This window comes from Folsomia candida, unplaced genomic scaffold (assembly GCF_002217175.1).
Source record: "Folsomia candida strain VU population unplaced genomic scaffold, ASM221717v1 Fcan01_Sc004, whole genome shotgun sequence".
NCBI lineage: Eukaryota > Metazoa > Arthropoda > Collembola > Entomobryomorpha > Isotomidae > Folsomia > Folsomia candida.
Window position 1 is genome coordinate 8,085,823 of NW_019091196.1, and position 23,505 is coordinate 8,109,327.

The 23,505-nt window shown below is 40.2% G+C and overlaps 4 protein-coding genes across 4 annotated transcripts; 2 read left to right on the forward strand and 2 right to left on the reverse strand.

Moving 5' to 3' along the window:
- Positions 1–19: 19 nt before the first annotated feature.
- On the reverse strand, positions 20–16,368 carry LOC110849062 (dynein heavy chain 3, axonemal). The gene is made up of 29 exons (XM_035851252.1): positions 15,494–16,368; positions 15,036–15,417; positions 14,765–14,962; positions 14,560–14,658; positions 14,318–14,487; positions 14,115–14,248; positions 13,895–14,031; positions 13,525–13,820; positions 13,191–13,428; positions 12,914–13,110; positions 12,688–12,840; positions 12,270–12,617; positions 11,758–12,180; positions 10,460–11,685; positions 10,242–10,382; positions 9,747–10,171; positions 9,530–9,670; positions 6,213–6,641; positions 6,012–6,151; positions 5,762–5,937; positions 5,368–5,701; positions 4,257–5,274; positions 4,012–4,178; positions 3,507–3,904; positions 1,771–1,917; positions 1,535–1,694; positions 852–1,463; positions 400–513; positions 20–330 (listed from the first exon to the last, which is right to left on the reverse strand). The coding sequence occupies exons 1-29, from the start codon at positions 16,361–16,363 to the stop codon at positions 148–150; spliced, it is 9,456 nt and encodes a 3,151-aa protein (XP_035707145.1). The 5' UTR covers positions 16,364–16,368; the 3' UTR covers positions 20–147.
- On the forward strand, positions 2,068–3,514 carry LOC110849543. Its single transcript, XM_022096963.2, has 5 exons — positions 2,068–2,530; positions 2,619–2,796; positions 2,875–3,010; positions 3,078–3,292; positions 3,350–3,514. Exons 1-5 carry the CDS (start codon positions 2,163–2,165, stop codon positions 3,398–3,400), a joined length of 948 nt encoding a protein of 315 aa, XP_021952655.1. The 5' UTR covers positions 2,068–2,162; the 3' UTR covers positions 3,401–3,514.
- On the forward strand, positions 6,758–9,461 carry LOC110849545. Its single transcript, XM_035851250.1, has 7 exons — positions 6,758–6,969; positions 7,053–7,291; positions 7,364–7,471; positions 7,537–7,655; positions 7,725–8,606; positions 8,664–8,980; positions 9,045–9,461. The coding sequence occupies exons 4-7, from the start codon at positions 7,620–7,622 to the stop codon at positions 9,418–9,420; spliced, it is 1,611 nt and encodes a 536-aa protein (XP_035707143.1). The 5' UTR covers positions 6,758–6,969; positions 7,053–7,291; positions 7,364–7,471; positions 7,537–7,619; the 3' UTR covers positions 9,421–9,461.
- Positions 16,369–17,650: 1,282 nt separating the features above from the next.
- On the reverse strand, positions 17,651–20,498 carry LOC118435382 (dynein heavy chain 3, axonemal-like). Its single transcript, XM_035851384.1, has 10 exons — positions 19,783–20,498; positions 19,588–19,711; positions 19,431–19,522; positions 19,082–19,351; positions 18,880–19,002; positions 18,652–18,799; positions 18,543–18,590; positions 18,215–18,461; positions 17,924–18,132; positions 17,651–17,845 (listed from the first exon to the last, which is right to left on the reverse strand). The coding sequence occupies exons 1-10, from the start codon at positions 20,496–20,498 to the stop codon at positions 17,651–17,653; spliced, it is 2,172 nt and encodes a 723-aa protein (XP_035707277.1).
- Between the last annotated feature and the right edge of the window lie 3,007 nt (positions 20,499–23,505).

A 23,505-nucleotide genomic window follows, 5' to 3' on the forward strand; every position in this document is an offset into this window, starting at 1 on the left:
GGAATAAGATTAAATTGAGTTGCATATTTACATATATTTTATTATTTCTCAATAAATGTTCATTGTTCATTGGAGTTGAAAATCAGACTTGTTACGTATGCAAATTTCGGTAGAAAAATGTGGTAGAAAATTGCAAACTGTGTGCAATCAGTCGGCAAGTTGGCAGAGTCCAGCCGTCCCCCTGTTTATCCAGTGTTGCTGAGGAAGATCGGACAGAAGTTTGAGATAGAGGACAAAGTTGGTCGAGTGACCAGTTGTAGATAAGGTTCCGCGGCGAGCACTGGTTTTGTAGACGGGACATTCGTAGGATGGTTTGAGGATGAATTTGGCCTGAAGAAATGGGAATGTTTTAAGAATGAGTGAGCATCATTTGTTTGAATTGCGTGCAAGTAAAAGTACCTTGTCGCCAGGTCTAAACCAGATCACAGGGATAGAATCGTACAAGATTTTGGGGAAAGATTCGGCCAACTGCTTATTTTGACGGTCCCAACGAGCTCCTTCGAGAAAGAGACCCTAAATCGTGGAAATACGTATAACTTCATGATCAAGTTTTTGAAAGTTGTTTTTTTTCACAAAACTACGCGTGGCAAAAAGCTAGTATAAAATTCTGCGTAAATGTATGTATGTGTGTCTCTACAAGCATGTATTAATTACACTAGTTATGCATACTCTGCATTGCTCTACAGGTTAATTTGACATGAAGCTAAAAGTTCTGTAAAAACCTTACATCCACCATTACATCATCATCCTTTTATATAGTATGCAAGGAATAAATTCATAATTCATTCATTTTTTCCTTGCCATTTCATATCATGAAATAAATAATCTCGTAAATTAATATCGTCACATACCCGACAATACGCCCCATCGTCTGGGGGCACATCTGCACTTTTTTCGAAAGCCGTGATTTCAAACTCAAATCCCAAATGATCAATTGGAATTTTATATCTTCTCGCATAATTTTGTGTGACTCCGGTCAAAAAAGATTGCGTAAAGTAGAATCCTGACAGCCAAAACACACTCGGCGCACCCGTGTTAATCCATCTCTGCAAGAAGGCGAGTCTTTGTAACAAGTCGGCCACATAGCTTCCCAAAGGCTTCAGGGATGGGTAGGATTTCGATGCCCACGCCTTCGGAACCTTCCCTATCAGCATACTTTTGAAAACTTCGTCCAACTCGAGTGACATCACGACTAAACCCTTGATGGCTTTTTGCACATTTCGAAGCGTCTCTCGGACAACTTTGGTGAGCCTGTTGAATCGGATGAGTTCCTGTCTTAACACGGTGTTCATCGAGTTCATGTAATCGACGGGGAATTTCTCCATCACACTTTCCAAATCGTAATCAGCGGGTAGCTTGTTGAGGATATCTTGAGCGATATCGATTACTTTTGAGCCGGACGTGTCTGCACCTCCACTTCCGGACTTTAATTCAGTTTGGGTCAAGAGTGCACTATCCAATAACTGTAAGCAATATATATTAGTTTATTCAGAATCTGATAAAGTAGTAAACTAATGTGTGGTAATTTTCGCACCTGAAAAGTCTCCTGATTTCCTTTCGTGATATTTGCATTTTCATGCAGCCCAAATACCTCAGGATTCGGATTCAATGGCAATGTTTTCACGTATTGCATGCATGCATTATAATTGGCTTCGCCAGGAACGTAGTAAATCCCACTTGATGATAGGACATAACTATACACACAAAGTCAAGATTAGTTTATGCATGTTTACACAATACTGGAAAATAGATAAGTTTCTATTAACGTACTTGTCTTTGTCCACAATATCCTTGTTGTAGAAAATGGATAACAAACTATTCAAAAGTCTTCTGTCCTTGTCATCCGTTACCCTCCCACCATAATTACATTCTCCCGTGAGATAGGTCAGCGCATCGAAAGGAATGACTAAATAATCACTTAAGAACATTTGCAATGTTATAATGAATGTTATAATGTTTTTTTGTACGAACGTATGAGTAAAATGAATCAAATCAATAATCCTCAAATGTCCAGTCCAGAGTAAAAGACAAATTGAGTAGATTTAGGATCAGGATGCCCCACTTATGTACATGTGCATGGTGGGAGTCAAACTGTGTTTACTTTTCGTCAGTGTGATAATCAGTAAAAAAAAAAGTTTTAGGTTAAATTGATAAGACTAAACATGGAGGGGGGCTACGATAAAATTAATCAACGTTGCAATATATGCAAAGCAAGAATTTCATTTGCAACTAATTATAAACGCCACTACCAACAAGTTCATAGTCCAGATAATTCTTTTAAATGTGATTTCGAAGGCTGTACCTACGCGTTGCAAACTCTCAAGTCATTGAATAAACACAGAACCGAGTGTCACAATGAGCCTGGGTACAATGCAGTCCTTCCAGACGATCAGAGGATGATTTGGGGGGAGGAGATCAAATGTGTTCATGATAAAAGTGTGGTTGGAGTGTTTCTTGGTGTCTGCAATTCCTACCATGCGCCTACAGCCGCAAGAAAACGAGACAATAAAAACTCTTTTTGTATAGTTTCGTAAGTTGATTTTTTTCTGTTTCGTCTTGATTTTACGATATTTCAAATCATGTAATGCTGAGCTAATGTTTATTGTTTACTTTTATAGAAAACATTTTCTAGCAGAAGACCTTTGTTTTTGTGACCACTCGACAGCGCGTAAGCTTTTTATAGTAACGCTCAAGAAGAAAATAAATGAAGAAGAACAATTCACAGCAAGAGTCACTGAAACCAGTGTTGGATTCAAAATGTATGCTCGCCAGCATTTCGTAAATAGTATATATTCAGTAAGTGTATATGCAGGGTTGTTTTCTTTGTTATCTGTAGCCCATCTTCTAATTACCATGATATACTTATTATTACAGAACTACGCATCCACGTACGAACTAACGGAGAAGGAAAAAGGTTCTGTTCGCGACAAACTCAAGAAATCAGCATTTGCCCAGCATTACTCGGAAACACTTCGACAGGCACTAACATATCATAACTGGAAAAACACAGGTATTTAGATTATTCTTATGTTTTAGAACTCCATTTATCTGCAATGTCAGATTTTCATTGTTTTTAGAACAGGGAAAGAAGGCAGTTGCAGCCAAAGAGAATAAGGATGGGAAATCGGGAACAAAAAGGAATTTGGCTGAGACAATTGTTTCTGGAGAAAGTTTGTCTCCTTCAAAAAAGAAAAAAGATTCGGAGAACCATCCCATTCCCCAACAGTTTCACACCTTTGTCCGAGAATACGGGAGACCGGCATTGCGAAACATGCTCGACAAATTGAGCCAGGTTAATTATCCAAGTATGATTTAAATTTTCGCCCTTTAATATTTGCCTTTATAACAGGAATCGAAAGAGTCAAAATTGTCAAAAGAGTCAAAATCAACGGAGTTCTAGTTTATTTGTAGTTAATGAAATTGTCAAGCTGTATATGACTACTCGTTCTTTTTACTCATACGTTCTGGGAAGTAGTAAATATGAAAGAATAAAACCAATTCCTTACTGTAAAAATTGTTGCAACTGCATCAATGAGATTCTGAGATCGCTCTCGGAAAACTCGTACAAATTGTTCCATCCCAAAGGACCGAACTTTCTCCGTTCTTGGACAACTGCATGGAAAAAGCAGAGACCAAATAGCATTCGCTGCCAGGCTCGTGAATTTAATTTTACAGATGTGAAAAAGTTTGGGTCCGAGATAGGATTTCCAGCATAACTTCGTAGCAGATTAGCTCTGAGGCCTTGTGGAGCTTCGTTAGTCATCTTGACGCTATTTTGTAAAACGGTTATGGGGAAGTTTGGACTTGGGTAAGACGTGAGCCAGAGTCGAAATGTGGGGTGTGTCCCATCCGCGGTGATGATGTCTTGACAGATCATTTCAAGCACGGGCATCCAACTTGTGGCCTGAAAACATTAATATTATAAAATATTTAAACATAATTTATATGTGATTCAAATTCTGGTAATGATTTTTTCTAGTGAGTATTATGCATGACAAAATGGTGTTTTACCAAGTGACAATTTTGTAAGACAACCCAAGATCCTTCCGCCGCAGATTCGTCAATCATTCTCCGAGCAACTGGACCTTGTCCTTGACCGAGGGATATGGACTGCATCTTGTTCCCAGTAAATCCCTTGTCTCCCGCAAACTTGAACAAACCAAGGGTAGGATCGGCTCCTAATAACAAGTAAATAATCAGGAAATACATTTTAGTTCAAGTTGTATATGCAAAACAAAATCTAATAAATAACAAACCCGGTGACAAGATGAAGACCAATGGAGTTGCAGAATTCGAGTCATTGTACGAAGACTCCAAGTCAAAGGGTGGAGGTTCGATAAATTCACGTCCTAAATTCTTCGTAATGAATAATTGTACTGCGGGGACCAACTTGTCCGGACGGAAGCAGCGAAGAATGACCAGTCTCTCCAGGTCGCTCATTTTGTCCCATGGACTCGGCAACGTGACGTCTTGAGGTTCTGACGAATCGTACAGTTCTTTCCAAAGTTGGATATGCTTGTTCACGAAACTCATCAATTTTGCAAATGGTTTCATTGTGCTGACTCGAACAATTTCTGACCATGCTTTGTCCGATAACCACTCTGGTGCTGGGTTGGCATACGGATTTTCCAACGCAATTCCACCAGTGAGGAGAAATTTCCACGTCTCCATATCAAACTCTCCTTTGGATTTCATCAGGGCGACACAGAGCACAAAAGAGAAGACCAACTTATCCTTTTCAAAGAGAGATCGGCACACATTGCGATAAATGGAGGAGGTAAAGTGTTCATTCAGGAAGTGGATTCTTGACGCTAAATCCTTGGATTGACGACTGTTTGTAATACTTGATGAGTACAGGTTAATAAACCACGCCAAGGAGTATTGGTACATGGGATCAATGTTGGCCAACTCAGATATGCAGAAGAACAAAGTGCTGGAGTGGAGAGCAACTGGTCTGTATCTGTTTCGAGTCTCATCAATTTTCTTTTCCGTTACGGCCGCAATTTCTTGTTTGGCAAGAATTTCTTGGGACAGTTCTTTCGACGAGGAGAGGATTTGAATGGCTGTCTCGTCCTCTAAAATATTTCCTTTCGAGCTGGACAGCACTTGTAGGATTTTGTCCTCAATCTCCTTGAGCAGATTCTTATTAGTGACGCCCTCCACGACGAGATGATTTTTCTGCTCCTCCAAAACTGGCTCTTCTTTGGCAGCCACAATTCCTAAGAGCTGGTCTTGCAAGCCGAGTGGCGTAATCATGAAGTTTAGCAGGGTGACCTGTGCAGGGGTTTATATCAACTTTAGCAACTTACATATGTACACAAACATAGAAATATCGACTTTGATACAATAAAATAATGAGTAATTAACCTTAACCGCCGTTTCGGGAAGGTAATGAGGATTTCGTAACCGAGTAATAATATAAAACCGGAAGTTCTTGTTGTACTCGACGATACTTTCTCCAATCTTAATGCACACAATGCCACCCTGTCTGAAGGTCTGCTTGAGGAGAACAGGTTCAAGAGCGGGGTCAATTTCTTCGCCAACGTTGTCGAGGAGAACGGGAATTCCCATCTGAATGGAATGTTCGACCACGCGAATGTAACCATGATCTGTTAGTTTAATGACTCCCAAACGGTTCGACTTCTCCAAGTTTCGTATCCATTTACTCGCCTGCGCTTGAGGATCAATCATCAATGGCCAACTGAGAAAGAAAATTACCATGAAACATATCTGCAGTCATGATCACGTTCATCTTGCTTACCGGCGAGCATTTGTAACAATTATTCCATTATCGATGGAGAAATTATCGATAGGAAGGCCAGCAAGATGCCAGAGCCGAATCTTTACTGGATCTCCCAATGTCGAGATCAAGGAGAACACTTGAGAACAGGGGATTTTCTGGGAGGCGCACTTTCTCTGCCATTTATCAACGCAGCCCTGACAAAGTTATGGACACATGTATTTATATTTTTATACTCGTTTTAATACCCATGGACATAATTTTTACGAACCTGTCGAAAATCCACCGTAAATGGACCAAGGTACGCCACCACAGCCGCACCAATCAACACGTCACCAATAATATTGTGTAATTTATCAGCCAACATGGCAGCCCCATCACTCCATCGAGTCTTTTCGCCACCCAGTCCATCTAAAATTTGATTTGTTTTTAGTACTTTGACAATTTCCCAAATTGAGAATATATCATGTACCAATAAGTTTCTCTGCCCTCTCCAACTTTTGAGAACAGAGCTCTATATTGTCCTCCAAATCCTTCTTCTTCTTGTTCATGGCTGCATATTCGTCATTCAGTGCTTGTAACTTATCCGTAACCTGTTGGAGTTGTGCCCTCTTCTCGTTAAGCTTATCCATCTGACTTTGCAACTCGTTCTCAGCCTCGGCCAACTTTAGCTTCTTGGGTTCCACGATTTTAATGACGCGATCATAAACTTCCATGGCTTTCACCCATTTGCACAAACCCTCACACGCGGTTGACACATTTTTGATGATGGCAGGATCAAACTCTGGATTCTTGATGAATTTTTCTCTGACTTTCTTAATAACTGGACCAGGAATGTTGTCCTTGTCATATTCTTTTAGTCCGTCTAGAAACTTCATGTCTCCCAACATCTTAAGAGACGCTAGGGAAAACGAAATAGTTAGTAATCAATTGACGTGTGTTGTATGGATATGCCCCTTAAGTTCAGACAACATCCAAAAAACTAGTGCCGGGTTCTCTTTGTCAACAAGTGTCTCATTTCATTCAACTGTTTGTACGATTATTTGTCAACAAGTGTTTCGTACAACTGTTTGTACGATTATTAAACAACATAAAACTGAAAATGAACACCCCCACCTGCAGTAAAATTACCCAGGTTGGGTCACCATCCCCTTCTCCACCAACTAATAAGAGGATGAAACGGCAAAGTGAAAGTGGGGTAAAGAAAGGATGTACGATTCTTATAACTGGTATGTTTTAATATTATTATTGAATGGGGCTTAATAAGTTTTCATTTTTTTGTATCGCTTAATAATCATCATTGTATGAACAGGTCTAGCGAAGTCGGGGAAGACCACCATTTCCACTTCCCTCACTCAACTGCTCAAATCAAATGGAATACCTGTCAAAAAAGTGGACGGGAAGGAATTAAGGGCCGGACTATGCAAAAATTTGGATTTTGATTGCAAGAAGGATCGGTCGGAGTTTGTTCACTTAGCTAGTGAATATGCCAAAGGGTTCACCAATGAGGGATATGTTTCAATCATATCGATTGTTGCTCCATTACATGAGGTAAAATGCAGGCTGTTTTTAATAAATGATATAATATTTTATGTATTTACACAATTCCATGCACATTCATAGGACAAAAAGCAAGGGTTTCCCATGAGGAAGGTGGACTGACGTTTGTAGATGTCTTTGTGGATAGGTCAAGAGCGGAGTGTGATGCAGAATCTGGCCTGAGTAGAAATGGTAAAACTTTAGATCATGCATGATATTGGATTTTGATTCATTTCGACTTTATTTTGTGTGTATAGTGATAAATCCCATTGATGCGGAATACGAACCTCCCAAAAATCCGGATGTTTATCTCAAACGGATTGGCAACAACGTAGATGCAATGACGAGAGAACTTGCTTCGAGATTAGTTGGTTATGTGAGTGAATAGCTATAAAATGCACACCTTAATGTAATTTACATGCAATGATTTCTGTCCATGTTTTAGAAATGCATTCCCCTACTCTTTCTTCAACCTCAATCCCCGGTCTCGCCATTCAGCCGATCATCCCCATCACCCAAATCATCCACTCCTGTATCATCTGCAGCGTCCCTTTCACCCTCAACAACAGACACATCTGACTTGGATTTGGTTGATGATGCGGATTTTGATCAAGATGGGAACATCATAAAAAAATTCAAACGACCCAGGAAGAGTAATATCCGAAACATATTTGATTATGTGAGGAATCTTCTTCTTCAAAGAGGTTTTGTTGGAAAGGATGGCGAACTGGACAACCATCCTCTTTTTTTTGCGCTAATGGGGGAATGGAGGATTCATTATGAAAATCACAAAACAGGAGGAATGGAGAAGTTTTTCCCTGTCAAAATTCGTAGGCCAACAACTCGGGACAGATCAGCGACACCCAGAAAAAAACCAACCAAAGGTGCTAAGACCAGGGAAAAAGATGATGTCAAGAGCCCACAAATTACCGAGTGGGATGACTTCATCCCTTTGTATTGGAACGGATTAACGTTGTGTTATGGCGTTCTACACAAAGGCTTCCCTCACCTCAAAAAATGCAAGCAATGTTGGTCTCAGTCAACATCGGAGGGGTATTTGTGTAATCTCCATTCAACAACCCGATTACAACATTTCACCGTTTTTCGTGATACTAATGAGAAGTCCATCCATTATCATGCTGCGCTAAGTTATCCGAGTGTGCTAAAAAAAGAATGGACGAAACAGATGTTTCAAAAGATAGCTCCCAACGTAACACAAGTAGAGAGATACCTCTTAACTCATCCTAACGCAAATTTCTCCCCTATCTATGAAAACTCTTGTCTACTCTCCTCTCCGGAACGACTTCCTACCACGCATTCCATCACAGTGAGTAACATATTTAATTACTTTTAAAATTAATAACAATCGGATTTTTATTTCCAGTTGTCCGTTGCGCTCATAACTCTGTTCAGAAATCTGGAGATGAAGGAGTTGGAGGCCCCCATTAAACCGCATATTTTTCTTCAAAAGGAGATTTATATGGTAGAGGCTAACTTGGCAGTGGTGGAGAGGACTTTGGAAGCGAATGGAGTGACTTTCTCCATGAGAGACCATGATGATATCAGCTCCCCACTAATTGACAAGGATCGGTATTGTCAGAAGTTGCCAAACCTATATTGCGGGGTTGAATCGAACAACCAAATCAGTATTGGTCTCAAAACGTCGAAGGCTGGGGGGCAGGATCATTCCGAATTCACTCAGTTAGTTTAAATACATATATGCAAGTCTATTCAACCAACTAAAACACTGATTTCTGAATTGCAGTACTGACCAATTCAAATCAGGGCCCATCTACCAAACCCCCCTCTCTGATGAACAACTACAGCTTGCCGCCACAATTAACACACATACATCTTTTACACAGTGGACGGATCAGCAAAAGGATCTATTCAATTTAGTAAGAGACGATTGCACAAGAAAAGAGGGGTTGGGGCAGGCAGCACTAATTGTTGCAGAAATGAAAGGTCAATCGTACAAGGGCATCCTCATTCGAAGGGACAATAGTAAATACGAAAATGTACAGACTATTTATGAAGGGGACAGAGCTTTTGTACAGGCAGTTTACAAATTTTTAACGACAAGGTCCCTTACTATTTCAGTCGAGCATACCGATGATATGCGTTTGAACGATGAGATATAAATAAAGGCACATCATTCATTTGCTTTTCTATGCCACTTGAATGTAAGGTTACTTTCTGTGCTCTTATATTCTGTCCAACGTATCCCATATCAACCTAACCTAACCTTACCTGCCCAATAGTCCTCAAACGGTCGTCCGTTGGCATCCATCTTTTTCTCTGGTTTGATACCTCTCATGACACAGATTGCTTCCAGCACCATTTTCACCGCAGCTGGAGGATTCTTCATCGATTTGACGACAGTTATATCGGCTAGAATGGAGAGAAATCTATCATTTTTCTGTCCACTTACTACACGCAATATGACAAATTGAGATAAATAAAGTACCAGGTTTTAAAGTATCCAAAGCCTGCAGGGCTGCTTCAAGGGCAGGAATTGCTTCAGCGAGGTCATTTTCACAATCATCCTTGATGGCCTGGGCAGCAGCAGCTGCCTCGTTTGCCAGTGCTTCATCAGCAGCTACAACTTCCTTTGTTGCTTCTACGTCCACCGTGTCCCGTTCAATTTTTATCATCAACTTCTCAGTAGCGGCTGAGGTTTCGATAAGTTTTGGTTGCAATGCTGTGAGCTCATCTTGCATAACGGCAACTTGAGAGGCAGCGAATTGCAATTTGTCTAAGCCGTTGAGGTAGCGGTGACGTTGCTCCTCGATTTCTTCTCGCTTTTTGCTCAGGAGTGATTTGAAGGTCAAAATCAATTCGAGATAAGAGGTCGGAGTGACGTAATTCTTTCGGCCAAGTTGCTCATAAAGCCTTGAATTCGAGGATCAGACACGTTATACTTTTGCATAGTCAACTTGCATTGCAAATATTTGCGACTCACTCGGTTGATAGTTTCCGAACGGATTCATGAAAAAATTGGCACATTAAAACACACGCTTCTCGTATTGGTTCGTCCGTGTCCAAAGTTGACAAGAATTTTTGAGCAACCTTTTCCAATGCGTCCTCTGGCCACTCTGTGAACCTGAAAATCATACGTCCTCATCATTATATATACAGCTAGCGTCATTTTGCTAAAATGTGCTGACAATAAAAACTTGCCAATCAATGGTGCAGCAATTAATTAGTGACGGAAACATCCTAAGCCTCACGCGGAACGCATCTCCGACGGGAGACATGGCAAGAACAACGTGCAAATTGGACCGAACTCTTTCAATAAAGAAATTGTACAGAGAAAGAGGAGAAGTTTCAATTTTTTTCCCATATTCTTTCGCCGCACTCTGCATTTTTTCTAAAATCTCTCCCTTCTCATCCGCCTGGAACAAGTTGGGAACATCTCCCGTGTTCAGAATCATGTTGATGTCTTCAACAAAACTTTCGTCCTTGATTTGATTGTCGGCAAAGAGAAACACGGTCTGTTTCCCATCATTGCCTGCATGTTTGAGAACCTTTTTGAGATCCTCTCTCCACTCGTGAGTCCCATACGTTCGGCTGATCTCGATCTGAATCAAGTCATAGCCAGCCATGAAAGCTGCCATTTTGGTCAAACTCTGTCTACCACTCCCCCCAATGCCAATCAGCAGTGCATGTCCGTTGTCTTGCTTGAGGACACGGGCAATTCGGGAAATGTGTTCAATTGCAAATTGGAAGAGGACGAGAGACATGTGGGTTTTCGAAATTGAATTGTACTCTTTCAAATAGCCTTCCATAATTTCGCTCAACTGGTGCAAATCTACGACTTCGTCATAAATCTTGTTGTCCGCCTTGGGATCCATGTAATCTCCAAATATCAAGCTGCGAATGTTGACATCTTCTACCTTTTTTCCGTCAGGTACTAAATGGCCCAACATTTTCTGCATGTCTTGCTTAAAGTTTTCCTCCACAGTGGAGGAGGTCAGTGTGAAAAATGTGAGACGATCCTTCTCGTCGACTAGACGGTCGTAAAAGACACGATACACCTCGTGGACCCAGAGTCTCATCAATTTGGTTGGTTCTGTCAGATGCGAAGCAGGGATGAGAAGAAGCCCTCGTACGACTCGAGAGAAATCACGGAGGTTGAAAACGTAGTGTGACTTGGCAGGCGTAGGGAGGAAGAGGGACATTGCCGACTTGTAGACTTGCATGGTTGCATTTATCATGGGTCTCGCCCAACGGACGACTTCAGGGTCGTAATCCTTGCCAAAATGCCAGTCGACGATAGAGGTGAAAATTTTCTTGAGGGTGTTGTCATCAAAGGAGTCGATGGCAAGGATGCTCATGTGTCGGACTAAGCGTGCTGTGATGTCGTTTCTTCCACCGCCAGGAGGTCCCATTGCACCGGCGAATAACTACAAATAACATTAGTTACTTGACTGTTTTGTCATATTTGTTAAAATCTTTACTTGCACAGAAATCAATACCATGTCAATAAGTGAAATTGTCGTCGTGTCCTTCTTATCGTACCAATTTCCATGATCAATCCACTGTCGGATAAGCTCGATTGGGGGTTGAGCTCCATAAATCTCTTTCTGGGGCATGCTTAAATCGTCCACAAATACGATGCATTTCTTTCCGATACTGGGGCCAAAAACTCCCTTCTTTCTTCGATCCAACTTGCTCATTATGATGTCTTGAGTTTGATTTGCGGATGTTCGAGCAGAAAAGTTGATCACATTTGGAACGTATTTCTCTTTTGGGAGTCCCATCAAGTAATTTAGAGTGATGGCACTTTTCCCTGTTCCTGTGGGCCCTACGAACATGACGGGAATTTCATTGTTCAGATACACCTTTAAGAAAAACATTTGACGAGCGGTTTCATCCGTTGGGATTATTAATTCATTGACCTGTAGAGTTAATGATACAATTTGTATGTAAAACAAACCACGGAAAGTTAAATATTTAGTTGAAAAAAATAACATTTGTGCCTACATACTTTTGCGGTCAAAGGAATTTTCACCGATTCACGATCAACCGTGTCCATCCAAAACATCCACTGATTATTCCTCTTGTCGCAAATGTAGTCGAAAACTGACCCCCTTTCAGGAAACATTTGGTTCTTTGTCAGCTTAAAAGATTTGGGTTTAGGAAAATCCTTGTTATTTCCAATCAACAGGGCACGATAAAAGACGTCAAATTTCTCCCTGCTCTCTTGAATTAGAGTGCCTCCCAAACTCCACACGACGGTCCAGATAAAGCTGTACTGAAGCCAGATTGTGCTTTGTGGACTCTTGTCATCATTTCCGTCTCCTTTCAAATATGATCGATAGAGCCGGACAAAACTCTACTCAGAAAAAGAAAGACTTGTCATAGTTTTCAACAGGTTTTAATGAACTTCTAAATATGCTCCAAACCTGAAATTGATGCAGCTCAGACGTTGGAATAAAGGACTTGCATTCATGTCGAATAAACTCGAAACAAGCAGGAATTAACCACTCGAATAATTCCTCCAGGAGTTCTTTCTGTTCTTCGTTAATTCCGACAGGAAGCCGATTTAGGTAGGAGTCCTTGAACATAATTACAAACACAGTAATTAGTCAGGCAATACTTATTAAGTAAGTTTCATATTATTACTCTTACCTTCAACGGTCTCCACCCAAGCTGTTTCGGTTCCAAGTAAATCATTCCGCAACGAGACACGGTAGCAGGCGACGCCTGCTCTAAATCGGCCGGTTCGAACATCATATTCATCACGGGAGTCATTTGAATAATTTCGCCAGACATTAAACACAATTTTTTGTTGTCATCCAAAACGGTGTTCATATTTTCAATCCAAACTAAAAAAATTATTAAAAATATATCATGTTTATTAATTTTGTAAAGTATGTACATTACATGACTGCTGAAATTTACAAACCGGCATCAACAGGTCCGTCAAATACGAGCCACTTCCTATCGTCATTAGTTGATGAAGCCATTTCTCTGAATGTGTTTGCAACAACTCCATCCGACCATTCGTGTGATACAGGGTCAAAGCATCCATATAATTGTCCCATTGTGATCGCCTTTGGGTTAACGATCTTGTACGTGACTCGTTTCTCGATAAATCCGGGAGTTTTATTGTTCTTTATGTCAGTCAGTGCTGCGGCGAGGCACTGGATAAGTACACAAAAGAGACAATAGTAAATGTGACACGTCAAAAAATATTTGATGAATTACTTGACCATTCAACTCGACTCAAATCGGCTCACCTGATATGAACAAGTCTTGCCTCCCAGTGCTTCTCCAACAACCATGAGACCGTGCCGGACCAAAATCATCTCATAAACTTGAAGAGTTTTTTCAATAAAAAAGTCCGTGGGTTGAAGATTTCTCTGATCACAAATGACTTTCAATGCTTCAATGAGAGGGTCCAAATCAGGTCTTAGGAGTTTCACGCCAGGAAACAAATCGGAAATGATTCCTTCAAAGAGTGGAATGTCTTGGGCCAAAAACTTTGGCAAATTGACGTCATTGATAGCTTTAAGGATCAGACGGGATTCGATTTCTAGTGAAAAATAGTACTCGCATTTAAATTTAGACACGGTCATTTTCATTTCACGAGTATGTTAAATATTAAACCTTTAGGATATTTTAGCTTAAGGTTTCCGGCTGCAGTGAGCACAGATTTCACCGCACGCATCCCATAATCGTAATGGTGTTGCGAAGATAATTGCTCAGAACACAATTTATAAGTGTCGACAATTTTGCCAGACAAACTAAATAGCAGGCATACGTTATTTTCAAAACATGTTCAAAATGTAATTTAATTTACATATTATATACGCTACGACAGCTTCACCTCCTTGCATCCACAAATCCCATCGAGTACAACGATATTTCACCAATCATTGCGTAATCAGGAACCATCATGGCCACCGTTCGGAATAAAACTTTGAGATTATCGGGCAATTCACTTCTTCCAGCGTAACCGGGCTACTTAGTGAAATAGACGTATCAAGGTAAGCAGTTAATTAACCCTTCTTACATGCAATATGTACATACGTTCATTGTAATGATCACGGCACATGTCGGATTCAATCGTAATTCAGTATCTTCGAAAATGAACGTCTTTACTCTCGCCGCAATGGCGTGCTGAATTGTCATAATTTGTTGTGCGACCACTGACAATACTTCCAACTCGATTCGATTAAATTCGTCAAAACAAGCCCACGCTGCGTAGTAAACAAAGGTTTAGTTTTTAAAGAGAATAAATTATAGCTATAATTTTCTGAGTAAATAAATACCTCCTGCTTGGGCCAACCCCTTAAAGAACTTTCCCATCGCTTTGTAATCCAGTCCATCTGAACAATTGAATACGACGCATTGTTTTGCAACCGCTTTTGCTAAATCAAATTACAATAAAACTGGATTAGGCACTGGTAAAAAAAATATCCGTCTAAACGATGTATTATGCTAATTATATATTAGTAAAACAGCCCAATAACCTACCCAAATCTTTACTTGTTTCCGTCTTTCCTGTCCCGGCCGGTCCTTCCGGGGCTCCGCCCAAGTGCAGCTTCAATGCACTCATTAGTGTGCGGTAACAGCGATCGGTCAAGGGCGTGATGACAAGACGAGAACTATTTCCCAAATATTCGTAACCGTAACGAATGTCTGTAGTGATCATTCTTACTCGGACAAGTCCTCCTGAACATAGAACGATACAGAAAGAGGAGTTAGTCCGTATGCGCAAAAATACACAATAAATACAAATTTATACCTTCCAAGTAATATCGAAGCTGGCTAATCCAGTTGAAATCCTGAATGCTCGTAATTTCCAAATTGCACAAACTCTCTACAACGTCACGAGCATGGACAGCAATAACGATCAAGGCACCAAGAGTGGTCCGGTTCCCAGAGTCCAGTTTACCACGAACAAGTCCAACAACTTCGTCAATTTGTCTATTGCTGAGAGTAAGATAATCCTTCAGAGTTCCATTTTGTATCGAGTCTGACACGTCGGCCGTCCAGAAAATGGAATCTCCACAGATGACGACTTGACCTGGCCATTGTAACACCCAATCCTTCCGAGTTCCATGAGCGTATGCAATGACACTTCGAGCAATGACATCTTTGAGAGAATTTATCATTTGATGTTCAACCTGAAAGTAGGGAGCAGGGACCCTTAGACTTAGATTAATTAATAACTTGTCATGACTAAAAATGTGATTTGCATACAAGGACCAGCCACTTTTCCACCATTCCTCTCGCCTCGAGTGGTTTCACAACTCCGACGAAATTAACCATTTCCTTTTCTGCAGAGATCATGGCAGTGATGATGAGCTCTGCCGTAAACTCTAAGCGATGGATGCCTTCAAAGCACTTCTTTAAGTGAGGCTGCACACGAAGTGGATCTTTAGTTTCACTAAGAATTTCGAGTAGTTCGTCATTACTGAGGAAGAAGAATCTTGGGAAGAAGAGGCGTTTCTTTTCCAAGTAGTCGTTGAGACCTTTTTGAATTTCCTCGAGTAAATTGTTGGCCTCGTTTAATTCTTTCAACATGTTTGGAAATTCCGTAGCATAGAGAACATTCGGATTTTCGGTCGTGTTCCGCATAATTTCTCGCCAAGTTTTGTCCACAGCGGCAAATTTTTTAGCCTCACTTGGCATTTGTTTAATGATATCGGGAGAGGAAAAGATTGGTTCGAGATACATCCAAGTGGATTGCACCTTGACCCAAGCGTCCAAAATGTCCTGCATGGCGATAAGTTTCTCTTCCCATTGTTTCATTTCGTGTTCTAGTGGTTTGATGAAGGGGGAGCCTCGCATTGTTTGTGCTTTCAGGATGTGATCGTCCATCATAGTTTGAATGTCGTCAAGCGAGGATAAGATATTGACTCCGGTTTGTCTGTAGGCGATAACATCAAACTGAATATCTTGCCATTCCGCTTGCATCTTTTGCAGATTCTTCTCCAATTGGAATTCCTTTGTGGCAGCGGCGGAAATCTCGTCCAATTGATTGACCATTTTTGCAATTCCTGTCTCTATCATGTCAGACAGCGTAGTTTCCTCCGTTGGTTGAAGAACAACACCACAAATTTCACTCATCTATGTAATTGATCAAATCGTTATTCAATTAGCAGAAATTATTTTAATCAAGCGACTTTTATATACCAATTCCCAATGGCGCTCACGAATTCCAGGATTACAGATCTGGTAAAATTGTTAAAGGAACAATTCCTGATTTTGATGATTTTCATGATGTATACTCATCTACAGCGTTACTTAAACCGTTATTTTACTTACCGTGAGTAAGAGTGGCATGTAGAGTTTAAACCGTTCGATCTTATTTCTGACATTTTCAGCAACTTTTCTTGGACCTGATAAATGTACCAAGAGAAAGTTGAGCATTATGATGCTCGATACTTGCTTATTTTCTGGCTCTGAAGGAGTGCAACTTACCGGGTTGGTCTTGGAAGGATTTTTGCAGCTTGTACATGGTTTTCCACATACCCTCGACGTCATCATTAATCTCATTAGCGTCCAATCCCATAAACGGGCCCTCAAACCATTTCTTATATTTGACGTGAAAATCATAAGCGGTCGTCCACAATTTGAAGTATGGATCAATTAACTGCAAACAGCTTTGAAGGCCGTCAAACGTGGTCTGTTCTTGGTCCAACAATCGCTCCTCTTCGTTGAGTTTCTGCAAAATGCGTTCATGCATTATTCCAATGATCAACGAGACATAAAATGCAAATTGATTAGTATAATAGATTAATATTTAAATACATACATCTGATGTATTTATACAGGTTTGCAGCTCGTCGTTAAGAACGCGAAGATTTTCCGAATTAACTCGCATCTCTTCCAAACTGAGATATGGAGAGTCTTTGGTTTTGTAAACTTCTAAATGTTCCAAAATTTTGACAAGGCGTGCTTCAAATTTTTTGCGGTCTTTGATCAATTTTTCTTCCGCTTGTTCCCTCATCATTTGAAGTCGGGCAGAATTCTTGTTAAAAATCTTATCCATGGCTTCCGGCCAGTAAAACACTTTGCTGTGGGTTTGAAGTTGCTCCTCTAATATATAGAATGGAGATTTAGTATGTAAAAAATTTAAGTTGCAACAACGTGTATCATGTAGAATTGTACCATTGTATACATAATAATCTAGCAGGAACAAGACCCTTTGCATCGCCTCCGTAATGTTTTGCTTCATTTTAAAGAATGTCTCGGACATGCAAGTATTCAAATAGTTGGTAAGATTTACAAGATCCGCAGTAGAGTCGATCCGTTCATTGGACCGGATGGACATTTCCTCAAATGTATTTAACGTCCTGAATAATAAGTCGGAATTTTAATGAGCCACACTTCATAAAAATCATAATTGCTTGCTTACGTTTGCAAGAGACGCTCATTTTTCTCCACTTCGCCCAGAACGACTCGATCAATCAAAGAGTTTAGCTTGTCGATTAAATGTTGGTTGAAACCACTGCAATCCAATGCGAGAAAATTCAAAGGGACTAATTTTCGAAAGGAGTAAACTTTGGTCTTAATTCGAGTTAATTCTTCAATTTTTTGTGCCATGTACTGTTAATAAAGGACAAACATGTAAAATCTCCATTAAAATAATTGTTTAATTATAAGTAAAGCTAATTCATTAATTACTTTATAGTTTGGTTCTCGGTCAAGGAAAGTTTGCAATTGAGCATCTGCCGTTCCATCAATGAGCCAAAAGTAACTATCGTAGAAATGAATGTACTGCTTCGGGCCGGTCAAGTTGAGGCGAATTATGTTTGAAATCCGACTAAATATATTTTTTACGCCAGTCTCGTGAAGTACGACTGGCAAGAGATTGATGTCTTGAGGGTACAGCTCTACGAGTGCATTACATTTTTAATAACTTTTGAATACATGATCACTCAGTGGTTATTAATAACTAAAATATTTTGTCCAAACCTGGGAACAACATTTTTTCTATTCTCGGAATAAGTTTTCCACCCGCAATAATTTGTGCGAGGAGTTGTGTGACCGTATTGATGCAATCCATCCGATCTCGCAGACTTGGTTCTTTCCACGTTACTTCATCCACTTGTGGTTTAAAGGCTACGAATGGAGAGCTGTTGGTGGCCAGCACGGTCACGCTGAGGATTGGCCTCGTATTGAAAAGTCTTTCACTGTACTCTCCTTCAAAAGAGTTTCCTTGCTGCGATAATAAAGTGAAGCAAATGACCAGTGATGCATAACAATCCACTACTTCAGCTAAATTTAGTTAGTGGACACTTACAGCATACGTTTCGAAAATATCATTAACATTTTCCAACGTGGACATGACCTGTAAGTAACAAGAAAATGTCAGCAGTCGAAAATTTTAAAAGTTTCAAATATTCACACACCATGTCCCGCATTTGTCTGGACATCAAGGCTGCCACGCTCCCAAACAATTTGATCAATCCAGCCAGCGACGAAGACTTTCTCTGTGGAACGAGATGCACCCACGTCTCTTTCATCTCAACAAATAAGTTTGCTACGTCACGAGCCCATCTGAAATTAAAAAATGTTTCAACGTTTAATTCCATAAACAGTCATGAGCTTGGAATTCGGAAAAATTAAATGCTGTTTACTCTCGTGTGAGAAGACTGCGACCATTTGCAATCAATATTTTCAAGTGTGTTGCAAGTTGCATTGGTGGAAGTGGGAGGGGTTCCAAGAATTGCTCAATGTTAAGAAAGGGTTGATCCCGATATCTAAATGAGACAGCAATATTCATCATTTTAAATATATTCACAAACTTGTACAATAGTTGGCAGAGTTTAATGTACTCACTTGTCATCCCACAGCTTTCGAAGACGCACCAATATGGGGTGACAAAGGAACAATGTGTTCCTCATTACTTCTCGACATGTGACGTAATTATTGTGCCAGGGAATCGGGCCACGGACAATTCTTGGCTGGTAAGACTGTTCGACTTGGAAAACCTTGATGCGAACTCGTTCAGCAGGGTCCATTAAAATGTAGTCCACGATAGCTTTCTTTAAAGCCCATTTGAACCATGACCTCGCCCTTTCTTCGAGTCTTTCAACTAGTACTTTCAACCTGCAGACAGAGCATACGTACATGTAACTTACCATACATTAAACTACATATTAAAATTCAAATATGAACTTTTACTTACACACGCTTCTCAGTGCAAGATTTTGGCAAGAGTTTTCGAATTTTCGAAGACGTGTTGGGTGGCCAGTCGGCGACATCATCATCCGAAATGCTCTGAAATTATAGATTTATTTACTAGAAAAATAGATCTGAAAATGGTACCATTTTATGATTCGGACCTGAATATAATACTTGTATCGTGCTAAATCAACCTCCGTAGGATCCGGGGTATGCGCCAAATCTTCCACAATTTTCATTAAAAATAGTTGTTGTTCTGGCCAAAGAGGTTCAATATATGCAGTTCTAGTTTGTAAAATTAAGCATGTTCAACCAAGAGAAATATGGATAGTACATTTGTCCAAGAATATGGTTACCGCTTCGATATTAGATCAAACAATCTGTCCATTGGGACATTCATTAAACCCTCCTCCTGACTTTCTTTAGCCTCGATATGTCTCGGACGACACATTCTACCGGAAGGAGTCTGCTTGTGAATCTCTTCCTTCACGGGGGTCTGAGGTTTCTCGTCGACACAGCCATAAAGTTTCTTGTTCTTGACACCATTTCCTCCCCCAACATCCGAGGCAGCTATACTTTTTCGCTTGTTATTAACTGGAAGTAGCTCTTTTACTGGTTTGGGGTCATTCTTCTTGTAAGCGCCGGACAATAGATCCACAAGCGGCATGATGGAATGACTATTTGGTTGTGTTGTGAGATATTTCCGCTCCAAAGTGGGTGGAGGGGCTTTAAGCTCTTTCAAATCGATTACAATCTTTGTTTTCTTATTTTTCCTCGGTGGGGCTGCCAGCTCTTTGAGTTTGAAACGTGCCTCAGGAGGTGAGTAGTGGTTGCCGATATTTTCGCTGGGACTGAGGTCGGTGTATTCCTCCTTGAAGGGGGCGGACCGCATCCAAGAATTAGTTTGTAGAATGGGTGGGTACTCTAGCCCCTCAAAACCGCTGGAAAACTTCTCCTCGACACTTTTCGGTAGCCGAGGGATGGGTGGGTGTGGTTTGAGTTTGGACCGTTTCCTCGTGACCAAGAGTTCCTCATCCCGACGTGGCATCGTTTCCCTCTGATCGTCCCCCATCCTGTAAGGGAGCTTGATGATAAAGTATTAAAATTACGAAGGGTTTTATGCGTTAATTAGTGGGGGTTGGGGCAAGATACATATCACGAATTGCACTATATACTAAAGAACGATGTCGATGAGTAGTTGATATGCCGTAGTACACAAGATATTGCAATATAATTGAGGGTGTGAATCGAATAACGACTTGTCAACAAACTCCAACATTTTATTCTGAACATTGGTAATAATATCACCTTGGATATGATACAAAAACCTACTTCAAGCAACTTTGTGGAACCTTTTAAGATGGCATTAATGCCATCTTGGTAGTCAATGGCAACACATTTGGATGGAAAAGACCCCCACCGGCCAACCACTTGACCGATCATGCCCATCTCCGAACTCATCCTTACTTTTTACCCGAAGATGAAGTATGCAAAATTTCAAGTCGATAGCTTTTGTTTAAAGAGAGTTATCGTGCCTACAGACGGACGGACAGACGGACGGACAGACAGACATCTTGACAGATCTATAAGGCCATCTTAAAAGGCCTAAAACGGTACCCAGGTCTTAAATTTTTAGCCTGAGTCAGGGCTTATGGAACCGTCATGTCCGTCCGTCCATCCGTCTGTCCGGCACGATAGAGCCAAAGCGGCTGAACCCATTGACTTGAAATTTTTACCAGTGCATATTGGACAAACGAGTTCGAAGATGGGCGAAATCGGTCAAGTGGTTGACCGGTGGGGGTCATCGGAGTGGGTGGGGTGTTTGCACCAAAATGTCAAAATTGTCGCAGAAAGCTGAAATTTGGTACAGAGGTTGATAATGGTTTCTAATGAAAGAATATAAAGTAAAATTTCAAAAATTTTCATCTGGAGGGACCCTTGGGCGTTACCCATACCGATTTTTAAAACATCCAATCGAACTGAAAATTGGTGTGGGGTTTGCTAATGGAAGAGTATAAATTGAAATTAAACACATTTTCATCTGGACAGACCCTATGAGGTGACCCAAACTAATTTTTCAAAATCAAATCGAGCTGAAATTTAGTAGAGAAGTTTATAATGGCTCCTAATGGGACAATATGAAATTCATATTATGAATTCAAATAGGAACAATTTTCATCTGGAGGGGCCGTATTGGTGACGAGAGACCCATACAGATTTTTTAAATTGAAATTTGCTACACAGGCTCCTAATTGTTACTATTCGAATAGTATGAATTTAAATTTTAAAATTGTTTTACATGCATTTATGATAAAATTTCATGCTAACCACAACTTGGGCTATATCAAGTCTGCACTGTAGGTTTTAAAAATTTCTTTAAAAACATATACTTGGCTTCAAATTCTACAAATATTTACTATCCCTTACCCTTGACTACTTCCCACGACCAGTAGAGGTCGCCCCTATAAAAATTTCGAAATTCAACCATCCCATATGCTAATCATAAGTATTTTCGACTCCATACTAAATTTACGATGATTATATCAACTTTTAGAAATCGGTATTTGGTACCCCCTAGTGCCCTCTGGTTAATTTTAGTTCATATTTGACTCTATATTACAGTTATCAGCAATAAGGATCTCTGGTCCAAATTCCAGCTTTCCATGTTAATTTCTGAAAATCGGCGAGGGTCACCCGACAGAGTCCTTCAAGAATTTGAAGATGAATTTTTTTAAATTCCAATGTATCCTCTTCCATTACAACCCATTAGCAACCTCAACGCCAAATTTAAATTTTACGATTTTTAAAGTCGGTGTGGGTCACCCCCTCGGGTCCCTTCAGATCATAATTTTTCTATTTTGAATTCATATTCTTCCATTAGGAACCATCTGTACCAAATTTCAGCTTTCTACTGCAATTTTGATATTTTGGTGCATAGTACCCCACCCACCCAGATGACCCCCACCGGTCAACCGATTTCGCCTATCTTCGAACATAACTCCTCCTTTTACCCATACTAATTGTGTGCAAAATTTCAAGACGATCGGATTAGCTTAAAGAGAGTTATCACAAACCAGACATACGGATGTGACCCTCTGACTCGGGCTAAAATCTAAGAGTGAACACTTTATAAAAATCATTTTTATAAATAATTGACCTCTGAATATTTTTTAAAATATCCATGGTAATACCAGAAGAAAAAAAATGAGTTTGTTGACAAGTCGTTATTCGATTCACACGCTCAATTGAAAGCTCCAGAGTTTCGACTTACCTATTTCCATAGTTTGGTCGATATTTTCTTTCCGTTTCTTAGAGAACCGGCGACCACGGAGAGCGTGTGGTAGTGAGCAACATCGCGTATCGCTACAAAGAGAATTTCACAATTTCTAGAAAATTTTATTTTAAAAAGTATGCATTATTTACAATTTAGAATATGGCACTATCTTTAAGGAGGGGAGCTTGCGAGGTTGATAATAACAGATCTTGATGCCCTTTGGATATGTGGTAGGGTCCCATGAGTGTACTAAAACCCTGAAGTGGTTTGACTCCATGGCCACATTTGCGCCCGCCACACCCACTCAAAAATGCTCAAAAAACGCTTTCACTCCAGTTTTCACTCACTCAAATCCACGCCAAAAATCCAATTTTACTCGGATTTTGAAATTTCTTTCACCATTACGCTCCCAGATAGTTGCTTTCTTCAATCCAATGTCAAACTCAATTTTGCTGATGATTATTTCGCAGACATAATTTGCGTTGTTGATTACTACAACAATGCTCATTCAGAATTTTAAATTTTAAAAATACTAAAAATTTCGAAAAAATTGAGTTTGATACTGGATGGAAGAAAGCAACTATCTGGGAGTATAATGGCGAAAGAAATTTCAAAATCCGAGTAAAATTGGATTTTTGGCGTGGATTTGAGTGAGTGAAAACTGGAGTGAAAGCGTTTTTTGAGCATTTTTGAGTGGGTGTGGCGGGCGCAAATGTGGCCATGGAGTCAAACCACTTCAGGGTTTTAGTACACTCATGAGACCCTACCACATATCCAAAGGGCATCAAGATCTGTTATTATCAAC

What these genes read in the sequence shown, in the direction of transcription:
- LOC110849543 (XM_022096963.2), top strand. Translation starts at nt 2,163, where the DNA reads ATGGAGGGGGGCTACGATAAAATTAATCAACGTTGCAATATATGCAAA. An exon ending in TCATAACTGGAAAAACACAG is followed by an intron (nt 3,011 to 3,077) that starts GTATTTAGATTA and finishes CATTGTTTTTAG; the next exon opens with AACAGGGAAAGAAGGCAGTT. An exon ending in TGCTCGACAAATTGAGCCAG is followed by an intron (nt 3,293 to 3,349) that starts GTTAATTATCCA and finishes CCTTTATAACAG; the next exon opens with GAATCGAAAGAGTCAAAATT.
- LOC110849545 (XM_035851250.1), top strand. Translation starts at nt 7,620, where the DNA reads ATGACGAGAGAACTTGCTTCGAGATTAGTTGGTTAT. An exon ending in CTTCGAGATTAGTTGGTTAT is followed by an intron (nt 7,656 to 7,724) that starts GTGAGTGAATAG and finishes TCCATGTTTTAG; the next exon opens with AAATGCATTCCCCTACTCTT. An exon ending in GATCATTCCGAATTCACTCA is followed by an intron (nt 8,981 to 9,044) that starts GTTAGTTTAAAT and finishes TCTGAATTGCAG; the next exon opens with TACTGACCAATTCAAATCAG.
- LOC110849062 (XM_035851252.1), bottom strand. Translation starts at nt 16,363, where the DNA reads ATGAGTGAAATTTGTGGTGTTGTTCTTCAACCAACGGAGGAAACTACG. An exon ending in GCTTCGATATTACTTGGAAG is followed by an intron (nt 14,963 to 15,035) that starts GTATAAATTTGT and finishes TTCTATGTTCAG; the next exon opens with GAGGACTTGTCCGAGTAAGA. An exon ending in AATTGCTGCACCATTGATTG is followed by an intron (nt 10,383 to 10,459) that starts GCAAGTTTTTAT and finishes TATGATTTTCAG; the next exon opens with GTTCACAGAGTGGCCAGAGG.
- LOC118435382 (XM_035851384.1), bottom strand. Translation starts at nt 20,498, where the DNA reads ATGGGGGACGATCAGAGGGAAACGATGCCACGTCGGGATGAGGAACTC. An exon ending in GATACAAGTATTATATTCAG is followed by an intron (nt 19,523 to 19,587) that starts GTCCGAATCATA and finishes CTATAATTTCAG; the next exon opens with AGCATTTCGGATGATGATGT. An exon ending in CCAGACAAATGCGGGACATG is followed by an intron (nt 18,591 to 18,651) that starts GTGTGTGAATAT and finishes TGTTACTTACAG; the next exon opens with GTCATGTCCACGTTGGAAAA.